This window comes from Cardiocondyla obscurior, linkage group LG07, assembly GCF_019399895.1.
Source record: "Cardiocondyla obscurior isolate alpha-2009 linkage group LG07, Cobs3.1, whole genome shotgun sequence".
NCBI classification, from domain to species: domain Eukaryota; kingdom Metazoa; phylum Arthropoda; class Insecta; order Hymenoptera; family Formicidae; genus Cardiocondyla; species Cardiocondyla obscurior.
In genome coordinates this window covers 4,770,001-4,790,874 of record NC_091870.1, presented here as the reverse complement: position 1 = coordinate 4,790,874, position 20,874 = coordinate 4,770,001, and the positions used below count along the sequence as shown (strand labels likewise).

The 20,874-nt window shown below is 39.5% G+C and overlaps 1 protein-coding gene across 4 annotated transcripts in view; it reads left to right on the top strand.

Annotated features, from left to right (window-relative positions):
- The window catches only part of LOC139104110 (fatty acid synthase-like), a 317,124-nt gene that overhangs the window by 72,448 nt on the left and 223,802 nt on the right, over positions 1-20,874 (top strand). For all 4 annotated transcript variants that reach the window (XM_070659343.1, XM_070659342.1, XM_070659341.1 and 1 more), the window contains exon 3: positions 6,306-6,537. In XM_070659343.1, coding sequence (XP_070515444.1) covers positions 6,306-6,537 — 232 coding nt within the window. The remainder of the gene's footprint in view (positions 1-6,305; positions 6,538-20,874) is intronic.

Below are 20,874 nucleotides of genomic sequence, written 5' to 3'. Positions count from 1 at the left end.
AATAATCCAGGAATTGTCGCGATAGCCGAAATTAAGTGTTAACATTCTTGTAACTCCGTGACGCATTTAATAAACTAACCGACGTATTGACGCTGTCAAAATTCAAGGAACAATTTTTTTGCACTGAGCATTACACTCTCCCAACATGTATCCTCATTACGGATTTATTCAAATACGAGCATGATTGAAGCCTTTGATTTAACAAATATAATGGCCCGTATTCAGAGCTCACATTTAGAGGCACCTTTAAATGTGACAATCATTTTTAGCCTAAATGTGCGCTTTTATCTTGAAAAAGTTATTCAGAGCCCACTTTTATAGTACATTTATAAGCTTTTGCTAAATGTGTCGCCAAATGTAGTCTATAGCACATTTTGCGATACATTTAGCGAAAATCCAATATGGCGGCACTCATGCGATTTGACAAGTGGGCCTGTATTGCGACTTAACTAATTAGTAGCGACGTTAATTGATTAAATTTATTCAGAAAACGAATATACACGAAGTTTTTAGAAGTAAATAAAACTTCATGTAGCAAAATTAATTGTATTAGAACGATTTAAAAAAATTATCAACCTTAAAAATGCGCGTATATACAGGATGTTTCTGATCAATGGACTTTAAAAGGTTGGTAGAACTAATCGAACCAATACAAAAAGTTCTGTATCATTTTGAAAAATTCTCAATAGTTTTTGAAAAGAAAATTAAAATATATAAAATGTATAAGCGTAAAAGCGACAAGGAAGCTGCGTGTAAGTGAGCGCGACAGACGACGACGCCATTCCTAGTCATTTGCCTGTGGCGCTCACTCACGTGTAGCTTTCTTATTGCTCTTACGCCTACACATTTTATATATTTTTTTTTTCTCGAAAACTACTGAGAATTTTTAAAAATGGTAAAGGACTTTTCGTCTTATTTTAATTAGTTTTATCTACCATTTTCGGTAAAGTCCATTGATCTGAAACACTGTATAAAAGGTGCTATTAACATGTCATGAGTGTTATAAGAATAATTTTAATTATCTTAGACTTGTTCTCAATCGCTGCACTATTAAACTGGTGCACACTAGTGCAATGAATTGTAGTAAAATAAATATAATTTCTTTTATTCTAACTCACCGCACCAGTTCAGCGTGTAGCGACTAAGAACAGATCTTTTTATTGCCTAAAACATGTTAACCATAAATATAGTTCACAAAATTGATCATGCGAACAAAGTTCGTATATTAAATGCAGTTTGTGATTGTGATTCGCAAAACTTTCGGAATAGAATTGTAACGATGCCCCTGGGAAAAGCATCGTTCTCGGAGGAGAACCACCGGAGGCCGAGACGACCATCCTCTCGGACAGGAAGGGGAGCGCGGGGGCTCCCGAAGAAACCTATCATCGGCGCGATAATTGTACAAGTGTCGAGTAACGCGCAAAGTCCCGCGGAACGGACTTACACGAGCGGCCCCGAGCTCGTACGAATGAGCGCGACGCGTACGGTACCGCGGAATACCGCGGCCGGCGCCACGTACCAGGATATCCTCGGACGTCGCCTTTTCTAGATAAAAAGGCGAATTCGGAAAAGTCGCGCACCGTTCTCGTTCCGTTCGCCTCACAGCGAATATCCGGACCGACCGACTTCTGGAGCAAGCAGAACAACGGGGTGGAGCGAACTCCGCCTCGGTCAGGCACTCCTGACGCTTGCCCGCATAGGAATCTTCCTAGCAGTCGAAAGCAATTCTCGATTCGTAAGACCGGCTCATGGGGTGAAGCGCACTTCGCCTCCTTCGAGTGATCTCGATCCCGGATCTACAGTCGGTTTGCCAAGGCGAAATATCCTTTCGCACCGTTGCACAAACCCGGGGTGGAGAGCTCTCCGCCTCGGCCGAGTACTCTCGGCTACTGCAACACCGAACAGGTGCTTCGTCCTCCACGACATCCGAAAACCCGCATTCGCGTCGCGTGCATCGATCAGGTCCCGCCCGGGCCCGCGCCGACGGGAAAAAGAAACCGCATTCGCGTCGCGATCTACGGATTATTCCAACCACCGCGTCCCGCGCCGCGTGCATCGACCAGGCCCTGCCCAGGCCCGCGCCACCGGGGAATATTCGCGCCGCTAGCCCCGCGATCCGTTAGGGCGTTATCTAGGCGGTTGCCGAAAACTTGTAACGGCCCGCCCGTCATAGATCCGCGTATCAATCACCGCCGTACCGATCCGGCGCATACACGCGCCAATTACCGCGTTACCACAAGCGTTCTATTATATTAGTGTTCTGTCCGGCGACGTCTCAACCACGCGTTCGTCACATTTGGCTCTATTGTAAAGTGTTCTTATTAATTGAATAATCCATCAATTAATCGTTAATCCACGTCTCGTGTATTTTCGGACCTACTTATTCTCTCGCGAATACTGTCCGCCCGGCGAGCACATCCGGGCACTCCAGCTGGCCCGATATTCGCGGCCAAGAATTACGGTCGTTTCAGAATAAATTCGTTTGAAAGAATGACGACAAATGTGGCTTATTTTTTTTAACTTAAAATTTTAAACTCTTTTATGCCAAATAATATTATATGGCCGGTATTCATAGTTAATCCTTAATTTTATGATTGTCTTAAGTACTGTCTTATTTGTTTTTAAAACAATTACCGAGTCGTATTATCGTTTTAAGACATTGCTTAAAATAATCTTGAAATAAAATCTGACTATAAATATTGGCCTATAATGGAATATTAATCTCAGTAAAATTTTAACACGAGCATAGGCTCGGTTTCGAAGTTATAAAGAAAGATATTTTCTCATAATTCATCACTCTTTACACTTTTACAGAGATTAATATCGACTTACCATTAAAAAAAAAATTAAAAAACAAACATTTTTGCTATCACTTTTTATGATAAACGGAAAAGTTTGATAGAAATACCGGTTGTTTAAAAAATATGTGCGTTTTTTGATCACGTTAGAGAATAAAAAATTGTAACACGGTAATGTCGTCGGTGGAAAGCTCGTCGGGAAACGGGGTTCGAGTTAAAGAATCGAGACGTGCATAATGTAAAAGTAAAGTAATTTATTATAAGATAGATGAAAATAGGAACAGAATTTATACAAAATGAAACAAAAGGAAAATAAAATATATGATAATAGTACAAAAAATTAAAGAAAACTATCAGTCTGCGTAAAGAGCTGGTTTGCTATGAAAGTCCGCTACCCTATTAGTCGTATATATACAGCGCGAACAGGGTTATATGGTCGCAATGCACAAAGTAGATCGCACGGACAGAATTCCGCGATCGCGAGTCGGCAACGCAGTGTACAGGGTAGGCCGTGTCGCACAGACAGAATTACGCGGTCGCGAGTCGGCTACGCAGTGTACAAGGCAGGCCGTCTAGGCCGTATCGCACGGACAGAATTACGCGGTCGCGAGTCGGCAACGCGGTGCACCAAGTCGTCCGCGATGTTCAGCGCCGGAAGGGGTAAAGGCCGGTCGAGAAAGGGCTCGGAAGCACCCGAGTTCCGGAGGCAGCGGACTTGAAAGACCGGGTGAGCCCGGTCGAGGAGAGACTCGGGAGCGCCCGAGTCTCGGTGTCGCGGTATCAGCGGCCGGGAGAGCCCGGTTGAAGGAAGGCTCGGGAGCGCCCGAGTCCTAGAGGCAGCGGTTTTGAAGGCCGGGTGAGCCCGGTCGAGGAAAGGCTCGGGAGCGCCCGAGTCTCGGCGGTAGCGGTATCGGTTACGAGAGCCAGGTGAGCCCGGTCGAGGTAGGCTTGGGAGCGCCCAAGTCCTGGAGGATCGGTTGCTGGAGTGCTCTCCAGCGAGGAAAAGGTGCTTCTCTTGTGTTCAGACCGGCTTATATACTCGTTGGCTCGAGAGTGGGAGAAACCCCCTTCCGAGCGGTCTGTGGCGGTGCGCGGTACGGGCGGCCGGTCGGCCCGTGTCACCGGCTACGGCGGTCCGCGCTACACGCCGCGGGCGGTTGCGTTCGAGACGGCTTATATACCCGAGGGCTCGAAAGAGAAGAAACCCTCTCCCGAGTAACTTGTAGAAATGCGCGGCACGAACGGATGGTCTTCCTGGTTACGCGCTGCGAGCGGATGTTCGGCTCGCGCTACTTGATGTGATTTTACGAAACCGCACAATTAATTTGGGCCAACGGATGTTTGTCGCGGCGTGGGGTCGAAATGACGGAAATATTACTAGTGGCTTTTGGCTACAGTTTTATGATTATATTTTCTGTATCTAAATATTTATTTGTTTTTTTTTTTTTAATAAAGTATAGTACCAAGTAGTTAAAATACAAAATTATTAAAAAAAAATTAATTTTTAATTTTTTTTTTAATGTTGCACTAAACAAAAAAAATTAAAAAAACAGGTGCATGAGAAGCTCATTCTGTCAAAATTTGATAAATGCATGTTATCAAATACGCATTAAAAAAAATAATTTTAGTTTTATTTTTTCTGTTAAAAAACGGGTTTCAATTTGGGGATTATGACAAAAGTGTTTTTATATGGCTTTTACTCAAAGTTTTTGGAAAATATTCGCCATTAATTAATTTTGAATTTTATTATTGAAAAAAATATAAAAATACAAAAGTAAATTTTTTTTTAAATTACTCATAAAATGTTTGAGATTAAAAGCCAAAATTTTGATTAAATTATTTTTATTTGGTACCAAATTGATTCCCACAGTGCCAATTAAAAACTCGGTGTAGGCCGATTCGGCATGTTTATCTGGTTATGCTTCTTAGCACAAACAAAAGATAGTTTTGTGATACTGTTCGCGATTTAACGGGCCCGCTCAACGAGACCGCGCTTTTAATTAGTGTCACGCATAATTGCGTGATAGCACCACGTCGCGGACTGGTAAATTATCGATAATCCGCGCCACATGCGGCATTTGCCGGTTCTAATGCTTCTTCTCGTTCCAAAAGTCAGTGCGTACGAACGGCTCTAGAATTGTCTCTTGAATCTCTCAAAGTTTTGTGGTGTTAGCTCATTCGCAAAGTGACCGATGGTCAAGCGGTGTTTCTCAGGAAGTGCGAGAATCTCTCTCATTCATTGTAAAAGCAGTCGGCTCAAGGAAACACGGATACAGCCTCACGGTCCGTGCACGTGGTAGCAACGTGCTCGAGCACATGCTCACGGCGTTCTCGCTACGCACGCTCAATTGCGGAATACGCCTCATTTTTCTTTAGACTGCTCGTTTTGTGTGCATCGCCGCGCCCAGTTTACTCATTACTCATTTAATTCAGAACCGCTCATCTCGTGTGAACAGTCACCGCTCGCGGACGCAATTATCTTGGTGGCACGTGGCCCATTCCGGCCATTAGGTTGACTCGGTTTCTCTCGGTAGTTTACCGCGCTGCTCGTAAGATCTCGAGTATCTCAAGTAATTAGTTAAATCTATACACTATAAAAAAAATAAAAACCAAAAAATAGATTTTTTTTAATTACTCGTAAAGTGTTTGAGATTAATACTAAGAGCTGAAATTTTACAAAATTATTCTTATTTGGTACCAAATTAATTTCCAAGTCCTGATTGAAAATTTGGTGGGGGCCAATTTGGCATATTTATCCGGCTATGCCTTTTCACTGTAAAGGAGTGAAACCCCTTATAAATAAAAGACATTTTTGCTTTTTTTTATATTCTATACCAAAAAATGTTTTATACAAAAGTTACATGGTAAAAATATTTTTATTTAACTGCAATTACAAAATTAGAAATAAGTAATTTTTTTTTAATTTTATAAACAATTTTGTTAACAAATTTTTTTTTTAATTTAGTTACTGCAGTTAAATAGAGACATTTTTATTATAAAACTTGTATAAAAATTTCTTTAATATAGTAATTAGTTTTCAAGATATATCGAAAATAGTAAAAATTTCTTCTATTTATAAGAAGTTTCACCTCTTTATAGTGAAATTTAGCACGAACAAAAAATAATTTTGTGTTAAGGAACTACTCAACATACACACAAAGTATTAAGATTTTTTTAATTTTTAGTTGCTTAAAAGTCAATTTTTCCGATTAACTTGTCCGCACTTTGGACTTAGCCGCGGGACAACGGTCAACGTACCGCCGTTATCGCTCGCGCGTTAACAAAGTTTAAAAATGTTTGCGCACCTTGCCCCGAATTCCCGCCAAACGGCTGTTCGCTCTGGCGTCTAGTTTGTGTTTGGTCGGAACAATGCACCGCTGAAATGCATCGTTATAACACAAGAGCCTCATAATACAAAAATATGTTTTTCTTACATAAAATATTAAAAGTTACGCAATAAATCTGGAGAATTTTGAAAAAATAATGACTTTACGTTTTAATGATTAGTTGGTAGGACCATCTATGATTGGATGCAATATTTCACTCATGGCAAACAAAATTTCTCACTGGCTTGGAGTTACTGGGCCATCATTTAATATCGACACTGCATGTAGTTCTAGTGGCCATGCTATTGTTAAAGCATATGAAATGATTAAATCTGGAGATTGCGATGCAGCCATTATTGCAACCGCCACCTTAAATTTTCATCCTCAAGTGCAATTCCTGTTCCATAAATTAGGTATGTATTTATAATTTATTATATTACATGCTTTTGTTACGTTAAGAAAGGAAATATTAAGAAAAAGATGATTATCGCTCATAGAAAGCCAAAGGTATGAACCTGAGAGCAGATAGAGTGGAGAGAAGGGTTTAAGAAATGACGCAACTACCGATATTTGCGTGACACGATCGGTGGAGTGTCACGCGTACAACGCGCTAGGAATGGGTTTGAGTCGCTAAAAATTTAATTAAGCGCGGGTTTGGTTCTTTTTTAGGGAAAGAAAATTAATTTTTATTCCCTGCGATAGAACCGGAGGTGACTTTTCGCAGATATATGGATTCAAGGGTTATTTAAAAAAAAAGGAACAAGAAAAATTATAAGTTTAAAAACAAAATACAATAATTTAATAAATGTGGTTAATACAATGAGTTAAATCTTAACATAAAAGTAATACCTAATTGATTTAAATTGAATAATTAAATAAACGAATAACAAGTTTTTATGAATTAAAATATAACAATTTATTTTAGAAAAAGTTTATTATGTATATGTAATATATGTATATGTATATGTATAGTAAAGATGTGTATATGTACAGGGTGTATCATTTAATGTGTCACACCGAACAGGAATAGGTGGGTCTTGGTGAGAAAAATAAAAAAGTCTTATACCATTTTGCAAAATTCTCAATGGTTATTGAAAAAAAAATTAATTCGTCTAGCGCAAGAGCGACAAGAAAATCACGCGTGAGTGAGCGCGACAGGCGACGTCATCATTTTTAGCTACTTACCGCACGGCCGAAGCCACGACCCGCCCCGAAAAACCATTTTCTGACTTGCAAGAAATATTTGGAGCACTTAGCTGGCCTAATCCGCGAAGACAAGCTAGCTTCTCATTCTTCTGTCGGATCAGCTCCAACAACTCTTCCTCCCTTCGGGACCGCTCTTCCCGCGACGCAGCTATCTCCCGTGACGTAGAACGAAGCGTCGGCATTTCCGCAGAACGTGAAGCCATCGGGGTGTTTATGCGGGTCCTTTTACGGCTAGGAGCCTCGCTCATTCTCCACAGAAATTCAGCTGTCGATCCCGAACGAACCCCCAAAATGTTACGGCGCCCCTCGGTTTTTTTCTGACTTCCCGCAACGTCTGCGAGCTCCACTCACACTCTCTCCCACGCTCACACCCGCGGAACACTTCCACACGAAATGAAACGAGACTCGTTTAGAAAAGCAAACTAAGAAGTTTTATTTCAATAAGGTTAAAGCACGTCCGTCCTTGTTTAAATCACAAAGGGAGATTGACAACTAACTATTTGCATGAAAAGAGTTGTCTGTTCCCTAGCAACGAGAAACAGACTGACAAGCTCTCGATAACCCGGACCATCTTCGGACACCGTCTTCAGACGCGTCCGCCTGCACGACAATCCCGTGCGCCAAAACTCGGGAACGGGCGTAACAATATATATGTGTGTGTGCGTGTGCGTGTGTATGTGCGTGTGTGTGTGTTGATTAGATTTACTCCAAATCTATTTCAATTATTTCCACGACCCGTGCCGTGGATCGCGGAAATACCTGATCAACAAGCCTGATCGGAGCAAGAAACGGGAATTCCGCCCCCGGATAATAGATAAAAAAATGCTTATCAGAAGACGCGGCACTGGCTTGTCTTCTGGTCTCTTCGGAATGGAAATGGTCGGGGCCTATAATAAAGGCAACTTCTGGGATGGAATCCGTCCACGGAGTGCAAGTCCTGCGGAGGAACTCAAGGAGAGGATCTACGATCACTTTCGGTTCCTCTTGCTCCCTGAGGAACATCGCTTGGGGCGGGTAAAAGGGTAATATTTGAAAAGTCTGGCTCCGGCTAAAAAATAGAATCATCCTTAGTCTGAGGACCGACCTCTTTGGGTTCTTCAGGAAGTTGCGGTGACGGAAAAAAAGGAGAAGAGCATGCTTTAAAAGCAGCTCCAGGGAAATGTTCGGAATTAATTGAGGAATTAGGAGTGTAGGACGGAAACGTGGAGTGGAATTGCTCCAAACCAGGCTTTGTTGACAAATGCGAAAAATTTAATATCGGTGAGTTGGCTGAGCCGCCTCGAACATAAACAGCGACTCAGAATCTTCATGCACGGGAGACGGAGGAGGCGCACGTGGTCGCGGAGACCACGGTCTTCTTTCTTGCTTAGGCGGGATAATGAAAATCTCTTCGCTTGGCGCCGCCACAAACAAAAATTGCACGAAAAATCGTCGCACCAATTCTCGTAAGTTTCTTATTTGTTTATTGTGGCGCGCCTGACTTTTCTTTTCAGTTCTTTTATTAGTTCACTCCACTAAAAATTTAATTTTGATTTAAGTAAAATAAATTAATGATTTAAAAGAGAAATGTTTGAGGACAACTCGTCGCATACTTTCACTCAAGACTCTTAATCTGCCCATTTGAAAATTTTCACAGTACAGAAAACGCGTGGCACGTCACTCGAATTTCAAGCTAACGATAGTCACCAAAATTTTAGCGGCATATCGCAACCCTTTACTCGAAGAAGTTTACCACGCGAATCAATTCACTGGAAGCCCAGAGGACTTCAACAAGATCTCGAGATACTGACACACGCACGTCACCCTCTCACATTTCTTGGAATTTAATAAAATGAGGTACTTGGAATTAATAGACGATTCTTTAGTGGAATCAAAGCAGGAAAAAATAATAATTAAAATTAAAACTTATTTTTTTTCTCTTTCTTAAATCTTCTTCTAGCTTTCTGGATATTTCTCGCTGGGTTTTATCACACACGATTTAAGAAACTTTATCTGTTTTGCGTCCAAAAAGCAAGAGAGCGTGCTCCGCTGAAACACAAGATTTTATAAGATTGGAAACGGGAAGGACTATCGCCGAATTTTTCATTTTTCAAAAATTAGAATTCTTATTTGCTAAGCTTTGTTACACCGTGGTACGGTGCGGTTGTGGTTTCATTCACCGGAACGTTACCAAAAGAGGAGCCGGGTGTAGAAAAATAAAGAGACTTCTTTTATATCTCTGTTCTACACTTTATTCTTCCTTAAGATTAAATTACAGTAAATACGCGTCGCGTGACTTTTGTTAGGAATGCCCGCGACGGCTTTCGTGCCATCGCTCATATACTTCGCCGAGCTGTAACCTCAGTGAGTTTCGGCCGCGGTGGTTGACCGAAGAGATTCATCAACCGTGCGGACTTATTTTAATTGTCACGTTTAAGTTCATCACCCTGTTTCGACATCGGGCGATAATCCCGAGGTTCTTGCCCGATTGTGAAAGTATCAGAACGATTTTGGAAATTGTTTGCAATCAGAGCGCAGGTTATAACAGCTTGTTCCTCTACTTTTCCTTTTTCACAATTATTGGTCACTCGCGCCTCATCCCTTCTCTGATTCTTTCTCTTGATTTCTAAGTTTTCACCCTTAGTTTCTAAATTTTAGTGAGTTGTTCCCGATATCTATTGATTTGAGGGCAAATGTTTAAAAGAAGCTCCGATCTTATGCCCACAACTTTCCGAACCTTTCAGAATATTATTAACAAATTGAAAAAAAATGGTTAAAAAATTTTTTTTTGTTATCGGCATCTCACATTTTTTGCTTGAATTTTATTGTATCTGTCCGTGCATCGTATTCAAGTAATTGCAGGACTCTCATGCTCTTGTTTTTTCTAAGGTTTAAATCCACGGCGCAATTTCAATCTTAAAAGTTATTTTTCTTTCAAAATCCTTTTGCCTACCGCCAGACATAGGAATTTGAAACATTTTTGGGCCCTCCAAGTTTAATGATTTTTTTTATATCTCGACAAGTTTCTATGGTTTGGTTTTTGTTGGCGCTTGTTTTACGATTTGTTATAAGTTTCTCTTTTTTTATATATCTATCTGGCAATACAGAATGTTTCTAGTTGTAAAATTATTTTTTCTGGAAAATTAGAGGTGCTTTTTGAGTTTCAATAAGATATGGTTTACTTTTCCTTATCTATTTTATAAAACATGTGTCAAAAAAAGTACATATAAAGTTTAAGAACGTAACATTTTATAACAAAGATTTTTAATTATTTTTAAAGTAAACAAATTACAGATCATAATGATGACCTTAAAATATTGTATGTGAGCGAGAGTCAGTAATAGCATACAATTTTAATTACAATTAATAACACAAATACTTGACAAACATATAAAAAAAATCAAGTTTTAAAGCGTTCAGTTGTAGCGAGTGCCTAAGCCTCGCCACTAAAAAAAGCAAACACCGGCCCTAGACGGCACGACGCCGTCCCCAGAGATAACTCGGGCGAACACCGGTCCGAGCGCCGCCGGACGCACCTGGCACAGTTTGCCGGACGACCATCAGTCCGACGATGGCGCGCACCGCCGAGGTGAGAGTGGGAGTTTTCCCACTCTCATCTCGGCAGTTATATAAACCGAGCACGCGAGAGAGCAAGCACCTCTCCGGCTCCGATCCTCGACTAGAGCACATCCTCCAGACCCTAAGGCTTCGGGCGCTCCCAAAGCCTTTCGCATACTTTCCGACTCGGGCGCTTCCGAGTCGAACCCGGGCGCTCCCGGTGAGACTTTCCGCTGCTTTAAGCGCTTCTAAGGCAGAATATAAATTCAGGTTCCTGGAGATTTTGGGCGCTCCCGGGGCTCCACCACCGAGGCGACCAAATATCGCCGGCGCCCCCGGATACTCCGGGCTACCGAGATCCCTTAGACAGGCGCTCCCGTCTAGGTTTCGGATCTATTGTACGGCATTCTGCCGTTAACACCGCTGCAGTCGGATGCTCTCGACTGCCACTGACTTTCAGAGCACTTCAGACTGTCACGATCCCTCGGACGAGTGCTCCCGTCCGGCACCGGATCCGCCGCGCGACAGCTAGTCGCCGGCATTGCCGTGATCGGGCGCTCCCGACCGTTGCTTTCCGGGTTGTCCCGGATAACCTCGGCTTCCCCGACGGGCGTTCCCGTCAGCCCAGGCCACATCTAATGTCAACCTCTCACGGTTTTCAATCCGTGTAAACCCTGGCTCCGGCGTGCTTAACTCCGGCAAACTACGCGACCTGGAAAGTCGCTACTGTTACACAGTATGCGTCATGCAAGCAGAAGTAGTTCAAATAATTTTTAATATAGTGTGTAAACATCAGCGATGCAACGAATTTATCAAAGCAAAACCTTTTTTTATTGTCGTCACTATATTTTTTTTCACTGTCTTTTGCGGAACGCCGAAGAAAATTTCGATCAAAAACGTAACCGCAGATTGGTAGATCCGCGCTCGAGTAACGCAAAGGCAGCGAGGAAAAAAGATGAAAGGTTCTTTTTCTTGTTCCGAGGCACGTCGCACAGTGGGACGAAAAGCACTTTTCGTGGACAAAATTGTGTCGACGCTCTATTTTTTAACGAAACACTAATTTTTTTTTAATTTGTTGATAATTAAATAAACTATACATGGCTTCTGCGTAAATTTCAATTACGGTTTAAATTTAGAATAACGGATCCAACAAAATCAAGATTTAGAATCAAAACTGTAAAACTGCGAATAAACTTATAAAAAAAATATACATTTAAGGTGTTATAATATTTTAGAGTTTTTATTATTTTGTAATTTTATTACTTATAATATTAGGTGTGTGAATTAATTTGGTCTATTTGGCGGTCAATTGCTATATTACAGTATTTATAACCTTCTAATGGTAATAAATGGTTTCACTTATTAGTTTCGACGTCTAGTAAAAATATCGAGTGATAATCGTTTGGGATTTGTACAGATAGCAACGTGTTGAGCTATTTTAAAAATGTCGAAATTTGAGCCAAATAGACGTCATTTTCGGGAAACGCTTATTTTTGGTTTTTATTAAAAAAAAAACAGCCGCTAAAGCTCATCAAATGCTCGTAGAAGCTTATGGTGAAAGTACACCCACCGACAAATCTTGCAGAGAATGGTTTTGACGTTTTAAAGACGGCGATTTCAACGTGGAAGACAAATCTCGTTCAGGTCAACGAAAAAAATTTGAGGACGTGGAATTGCAGGTGTAGGAATTATAAAAAACAAACTAGAAGGATATTATAAATTATAAAATATATTGGACGTTTCGAGAAGCAGCTAACATACGCGAGAAATAATAACAAGACACCGCGAAACGAACAAGTCGCGTTAAAGATAATAGCTCATGTTTTTATCGAGACGACTGTTAAATATAAAAATAATAACATAGAATTCTCGAAGCGACTAATAACAATAGCGACTTAACCGACGACGGTTTAAAATGAGTAGGCAAGGAGACCGCGAGAAAGAAAAAAGGTAGCGATATAAAAGAGAGAAAATTTAGTCGCGCGGCTGATCTCTCAATAAGTTTCGCGACGACACAGTTGTTTATTTAATTTTGACCGGCACCGACCTCCGTACTTCGGGACTCGACTGACGTAACCTCTGTAAGGTTCGCACCACAGCTCTGCCTCTTGCAGAGCGTATAAAAAAGCAATATAGCCTATCAATTAATAATCAGCCTAAATTCATTTTAACCTGCGACGAGAACAAGCTATAGCGGCAACAGTGGTTGTCGCAAACTTCAACCAGCAGGCACTAATCAATGAAGATCTGTGTCAATCATAACATAAGCTCGCAGAATTGTTAAATGTAAATCGATCAATAATTTCTGTACATTTGGCAGCCATGGGAAAATTTATAAAGAAAGATGGTTGACATATATACTCAAAGATAAAGACATCGAGAAACGAAAAGCCATGTCTGAATTCTTGCTTGCCAGACAAAGAAGAAAAGGCTTTCTGCATCGAATTGTAACGGGAGATAAAAAGTGGATATATTCTAATAATCCCAAACAAAGAAAATTTATTTGCAATCCAGGAAAACCATTCACATCGACACCAAAGCGGAATCTTTATGGCAAAAAAGTAATGCTCTTTATATGGTGGGATCAAAAGGGTGTATTGTACCATGAGCTATTAAAACCAAATCAAACTATCACTGCTCAATCTTATCAAGAACAATTAGTACGTTTGAACATCGCATTAAAAAGTATAAAGCTAGAATATACAAAGAGACATGATAAAGTGATCTTTCAACACAGTAACGCTCGGCCACATGTTGAAAAAATTGTTAAGAACACCTTGAAAGCACTTTGCTGGGATGTTTTACCTCACCCGCCATATTCACCTGACATTGCTCCATCAGATTACTACTTGTTTAGATTGATGGCACACGGGGTTTCGGATCAGCACTTTACCAATTATGAAGACATAGAAAAATGGTTCAACGAATCGCTTTAAAGAACGAGTCGTTTTTCCGTCACGGAATATTGCAATTGCCAGAAAGATGGGAAAAAGTAAAAGCAAACGATGGAAAATACTTTGATTAGCATACGTATTTATGTTTTTTTTTACAAAAGTTTTTTTTGTTTAAACAAAAATGGACCGAATTAATTCACACACCTAATATATCAGCAAAAATTAATTTTTAGGATTTTTAGAATTTTTTATTTTTTTTATTCTTTAAATTTTATCCTTAATTTAAATTAATATATTTTTATGAAGTATGTTCTAATTAAAGAATCAATTTTTATTCTTTATAATTATTTAATAATGATTTGGCTTTTTCAGAAAATTTTGTTCTTTTCTTGTTTTTCTTTCATTCTTAGATCAGTAATCAATGGGTCAAAAAAATTTAAAAGATGATGCATTATATTTTTGTTACTTGTTTTACGTGAACATATTCTACTGTTATTAGCTAATATACATTATAATCTTATGTTTATCATTTGGCCCGTTATGTGGTGTATGGTGGTTCCCGCGTAGCGTTCTCAACAATGAATTTGTTGATAATATAAATATAGTACTGCATTTGGTAAAGACACCTTTAGTTTCTTGGTTTTTTAGTGGTTTTGACTGTTTAAAGACTATGTTTGAAAGACAAATAAAAGTTTTTCACATATATTTTAAACTTTACGACTTTAATATAAAAAATATACAAGGTGTCCCACTACAAATGGACCAAACCGCGGATTTATATGTGTTTTTAACTGCACCGCAGAAAATGCAGAAAAATGAAACGTATCAGTTTAATGATTCCATTAAAGGCCAAAAATCTTTAAGTCAGATCCTGCAAAGAAGTTAAAATTCCAAGCAAATCTGTGATTGCTTAAGTCAATATTGTTACGTCCCGGTGGTCGCGGGCGTTTATAATGGTTTTGGACCACGGGCCTAGGCAATAATGAGATCACGATATTTTGACCGAGTAAAAGCAAGATTTATTCCGTGGGAATTCTTTGATAATCTATAACGATTATGGTTGGTTTGTTATCCAAGTACGGCTGCTCGACTGGATTTTGCTCGAGGTAGTTCAAAAATAACAGAATAGTCTCTTTACACTTTGAGCACTGCCGTATATTGCGAGAATCAACAATTAAAACGCCACAATTACTACACTCGCGTTCGCCGCAATTCAAACCAATAAGTAATTGATGCGATGGTACGCGGACGAAATCAGTAATAGGGTATCCGGATCTACGCATGCATCGTTCACAAAAGGAAAGACGCGTAATCTTCTGCTCGAAGTAACGGTATCTCGTCTCACATCGAGCGTAAGCCAACCAATTAAGAATTAGTCTAGTTAAATTTCCTGAATAAACGCGAGCAGGTATCCGTACACGAGGTTGTCGCGGACACATTTATTAAAGTAAATTAAATGGTAGTCAGACTCTCTATAAATATCTCGACAGAATTATTTTGTAGAAAAACTCGATCACCGCTCAGATCTAAGTACCGAGAGAAATCACGATGGACTAAACGGCAATAGTCACAATTTAGATAAAATTCGGGAATCTCTAAAGTTAGATTGCAACCGTGACACTTTTGTAAAACGCGGAACGTTCCCAGACAAAGGTAATGACCAGTAACAAGAGTAAAATTACCTTTAAGTCTGTCGACGCTAACTGCACAAGGTAGGCAATAAATGTTACAAGTTTTCGCGATGGCGTCTGTACAGTCTGTGTACGCAAAGGCTTGTCTCTAACCACTCGGTTCGCGTTATATTTAATAGATTTGTGTCACGAATATTATTAGCGCGTTGTGGGGTACGTTGACTGGGAGAGCACATTATACATCTTAAGATAATATAAAATAAACACACGTATTCAAAATAAGAGTCTAAAATCTATTATTTAAATTTAAGAAAATGCATGCAATGCGGTAGGTGCAGGGTTGACAACACGACCCTCACAACAGGAGTCGGGATAAAAAAATAAAAGTATGCTTTTAAGTTAAGTGCTCGCTAAAAGGGTCAAACACGCAACCCTCACAGCAGGGGTTAGGGTAAAAAGGTAAAGTGGAGTATTTGTTAGGTTTAAGTGGATACAAATAAATTTTAGATAGCGTAGACGCGTGCAACAGATTTAGGAGCAAAAGTTATTCGTACTTACCCATTCCAGACATCTAAGCTGCGCTGCTTGTGATTGTCTTCGCTGCGTCTCGATAAACTCGGCGTCGCAATGCACGTACTTCTCCTGGGGTGGATTCTCGTAGACTCTCCTGCGTGGATCGTCCTTCGGAATGTCTGCTAGGCTTGGCTTCCTCACGATGAAGGTGATCGGCGTCAAGTGGTATTGCGGGCGTACGTCGTTCGAATGTCGTTTTAAAGCGTAATAATACGCAATTATCTTTCGAATCTGATATTTCCGGCCGCCACGACGTGTTTTGAGATTCGTCATAAAGGAGTTTCACAAAAGTATTATAATATTAAATAAAGTTAATAAAAATTCTAGGATAAAAGCGTGCAGTGCGTCTGCACCACTTTCAACACTAGAAAACGTGTTAAACTGATTCTTAAAAGCGTGCAGTGCGGCTGCACCGAAATTAATTGTCAATCACACAGATTATTAAGATATTGTAAATGAGTTGAGATTGTGAAACAATTGAAATTGGAATAAGGTAGGAGATTTAGGATGTCACTGAATTTAACACGAGAGTTTAGTTTTAACAATTAATCTATATTCTTAAATTTACGTTACACTACAGAGTTACAAAAGTAAAGTATTAGATATAAAAGTTAAACTTATTTCGTTAGACTTATGTCATTAGATTCGCACGCAGAATGGACATTCTTGGAAGAGAGATGTTAAGAGTTTGAAGTCAGAATTAGAACTGACGCTTCGGTGAGATTATGCTCCGGGCTTCACCGGCGCTGCCTTCCACCTAGCGCTTGGGTAGGTAGTAGGGAAGCGGCGTTCGGCGCTGCCGGTCGCCTGGAGGTGGAACGGTGGTGGTGGGAATAGCGGCGTTCGACGCCCCGAGCCGCATGGAAGTGGAAGCCTCTGTTGGCGGGAATAAAGCTAAACTACTGATTCTAGTGTCGGCGTGAATAATGCTAAGCTACTGAATATAACGTCGGCGCAACTAATGCTATACTATTCACGAGTAAAGTGATATAAATTTATATATGTCTTACTTTCTACGCATTACATATATGAATATTAGATTATACTTAAATGTACTCGCAAAAATATTCCTATGAAATACATATTATTTGGCGGGACGTAATAGCTTCGAGCAATAATGGGGGACTGAAGGCGGAGACGATCAGAATTTGGCCGAACTATCCTACTAATTTCAAGCGCTAGTTTAAAGTGTCTTTCCAACGCAATATCCTTGTCCATTCTTTTCGTTTTAAGGGTTTGATACTTTTAATTTATGTATTGTTTAGGTAATTGGTACAACGCTAATCGAATATAATCGTTTGCTCTATCAATGTTACGATCAAATCAACTGTAGACAATTGTGTCTGCGATTTCTATGTGCGATTGACACTTAATTTAAAGCTCATATTCGCGATGGCGAATATGAGCTTGGATTAACAAATTTTGAAACTTATTACACAATACCTAATGTAAACTTAATGAATAATAAATTTATTTTTAATGATAATGACACGGAGATTAATATTTCTGACGGGTCGTACGAGCTGCATGACATTACTACATATTTGAGACGGGCGCTCGAACATCATCGTCCACTGATGTTGCGAAGAAAACAATAGCACGCGGCAATGAAGATGATGATTACCCATTAATAATTCAAGCTAATAACAATACGTTGAAAAATAAATTCTAATGTGCGTATCAACTGAATTTCGTTAAATCTCACACCATTGGTTTGTTGCTGGGACTTGCTTGGACTTGCTGGGATTCTTGTCTAATCGTATACTCAAACCGTATTGTTGGCATGAGTCAGATGCTCCGATAAATATCATCAATACTAACATCATTTGCATAGAATATACTGTGACCGGAGGTGCGTATAGCAACGCCACACGTGTATAGCCTTCCACCAGAATACAAGATACCGTAAACACCAACATATATTATTTACCTTCCGATCGTCGTACGAAGCATTACGGACTTGATAATTCGCATTGTGGATCAGTACGGACACTTGCTGGATTTTTGTAGTGAAGAAATTATAGTGAGACTACATGTGCGAAAACGAGTGTAAGCAGTGATGCTCGTTTTGCATAAAACTCCGCGAGTGAAGCAGCTTAGTAATATAGTTTACAACAGAGAAACTTATTTACCAAAAAAGAAACTTACAACATTGAACATTGAATTTTTTAAATTATTAGGTTTCCTTGTACGCAACGTTTAAAATGGCCGAAATATTAATCATTGAAGATGCGCCAATTTTCGACAGTAGTATTGTAAAGATTGAAACTTGCACGTACAATCCATACGCTAACACAACGTTTGGATATAGTGATGGAAATAAGAATACCTTTACAACATCAGGATTTATACACATTGCTATGTTATAGCTATATTTACGTTGAAGGACAATTGGTGATAAAAAAAACCTGATGATTTATTTACGACTACACTTGCAAATAATTTTGTGGCGTTTATGTTCGATGAACTTTGTTACGATCTCAATGGTGTTGAAATTGATCGCAACAGAAAAGTTGAAATAACAAGCTCTCTCAAGAATTATTGCTCACGTCTGATAGTGCTACGTTGATGCAAAATGCTGGATAGAATGGATTAACGCTTACATCTGCTGGATACTTTAATTTTTGCGTGCCTCTTTGCGCATTATTAAGCTTCTCCGAAAATTCTAAACGCGTAGTTGTCAACGCTCGCCACAAATTAATTTTGATACGTACTCACAATGACAATAATTCAATTAAGAATAATTTTGAGCTTGAGCTTGCAATTAAGTTACATAAAGTACAATAGCGGATGCCTCATGTTACATTAAATAACATCAATAAACTATCTTTACTGCGAGCTTTAAACTACGGACAATATTTAAGTATGAGTTTCCGCTTGTGGGATTTGTATGAATATCTTCTTTTGCAGAGTACCACAAAACATTCATTAACCGTCAAAGCTGCAACGTAACTTAAAAAGCTGCAAGACGTTTTCTTTGCTTTATAGACTGGTCGCAAGAATGTCATGTCGAAAGGATCATCTTTCTTCGATGACTGTACACTAATAAATGTAAAACTGTATCTCAACTCCGAATTTTATCTATATGATGATCTAAACTTAGATTTTAGCAAAAACAAATACGCCATTTTTTATGATATGTATATACGTTTTCGTAAAGCTTATTACGGTTTGTTGCACCGGAGCGGTGCACGGGGTCCGTCCTCCGAGTTTTACACGTTTTGGTGTAAGAGGATGACGGCGTGGTGTAAATAAATATCTTTCAATCGTTCAATATATGAGTTTGCGTTTTATTCTTCCTTCGTGTTTCGGCGATAGAGTTACGAGTCGCTACCTCGTACTCTCGGACTGACTTGCACGAGCTTCGGAGCTTGTGCATTTTATATTATTAATTTTGGTCTTGTCAGCGAAATAGCAGGAGGAAGTGGTCGCGTGCCTTACTGCCTTCTGCTGATAGCGCGCGATGACGAAAGGCTGACAGGACTGCTTCTTAGACTCAGCAGATTCCAACGGTTTGGCAATCTGCTGAGTTGTATAAAAAATGCAGCGCACGCGGTAGTCAATGACCGGCGTGCGCTGACGGGTTACAACAGGTTGCAACTGTTACTGTTAGAAATTTCTCTTGAATTTTTAGGCGTGAATGGATTATGTAGAGATTACGAACAAAGACCATGTTCAAATGTTCAATAATAAAATAAAGTATATTTTAACAAAGAGTTTTTCTTTTACAAATAATCTTTCTCTACTGAGTGCACAGGAAGGACTGACTGTTCCCTGAGTTCACCCTGTGTACGAAGATCCGCACTTAAGAATGTTAATGTAACATAATCTTAATAGAGGAAAGATAAACTTATGCCGCATTGACTCAATTTGTCTTAATTTTGACGGCCCAATCGAAGTTATAAGCGCAATTAAATAAGAATTTTTCTTAATAGTTACAAGACATTTTGCAGCGTCACATTTCTATCATATGGACCATTTGTCGTTATTGCAAGTCAATACTGCTCTCGACAAAATTAGTGAATCAAAAGCGCCACTGTGGACGTGCGAATAGAAATCGAGTGCAAAGAAAGTGTGACCGCTAATACTACTGCATACTGTCTCATTTTACACGATTGCGTAGTTGAATACTGCCCTCTGTCCAACGTTGTGCACAAAATCATGTAAAATGTACCAGTTAGCAGTTATTATGGTATAAAGAGCGAAAGTTTCATCGTTATAATTTACATGCGTTTCACACTTACGTTCATCATGATTGTGCCAACGTTTGTAGATCTGCAAGAATTCCATGTTGGACAAAAATTTGTTGTGAAAAAAGTAGCTGTGCTGAAAAGAGGTACCGTTCGCGTTCACTACATTTTTGAGAGTTCTATACCGTGGTTCTCACGGTATAGGGCGGTTCTCGCAAAATCTGATAATCATGTATTTCGTGGCTGACAAAAAATCGTGATGGATTTTCTTGGAAGGATGAGATCATCCCATATCACACGGCGAAGAATCTGATTACAACGGTTGTGGCTAGTACGTGGAGCGATGACGACGATAGTTGCAATGCGTTATCACGTTGGATATACGTCTAAAGACATAAGAAACGTGGGCGGCTAATAGATCTGCTCAATTACGATATTTGTGGAAATTATACCATTAAAACTTTAAACGCTGATTAAGACGACACTGAATCTTTAAATGTTTTAGATAGTATTAACACAGTACGGTGCAGCCATTATACTAAACATTGAGCAATGCAAAATATATTTAAACTATATAATTGGTCACAACGTTAAAGAAAGTTGCAAAAATTACTTAGCTGCTAGCACATTATTGTTTTCTATTTTACCATGTTTTTTTTTCACTTACTATATAATAGATATTGTAAAGAGATTTAACTGATACATATGATAGCCATTGT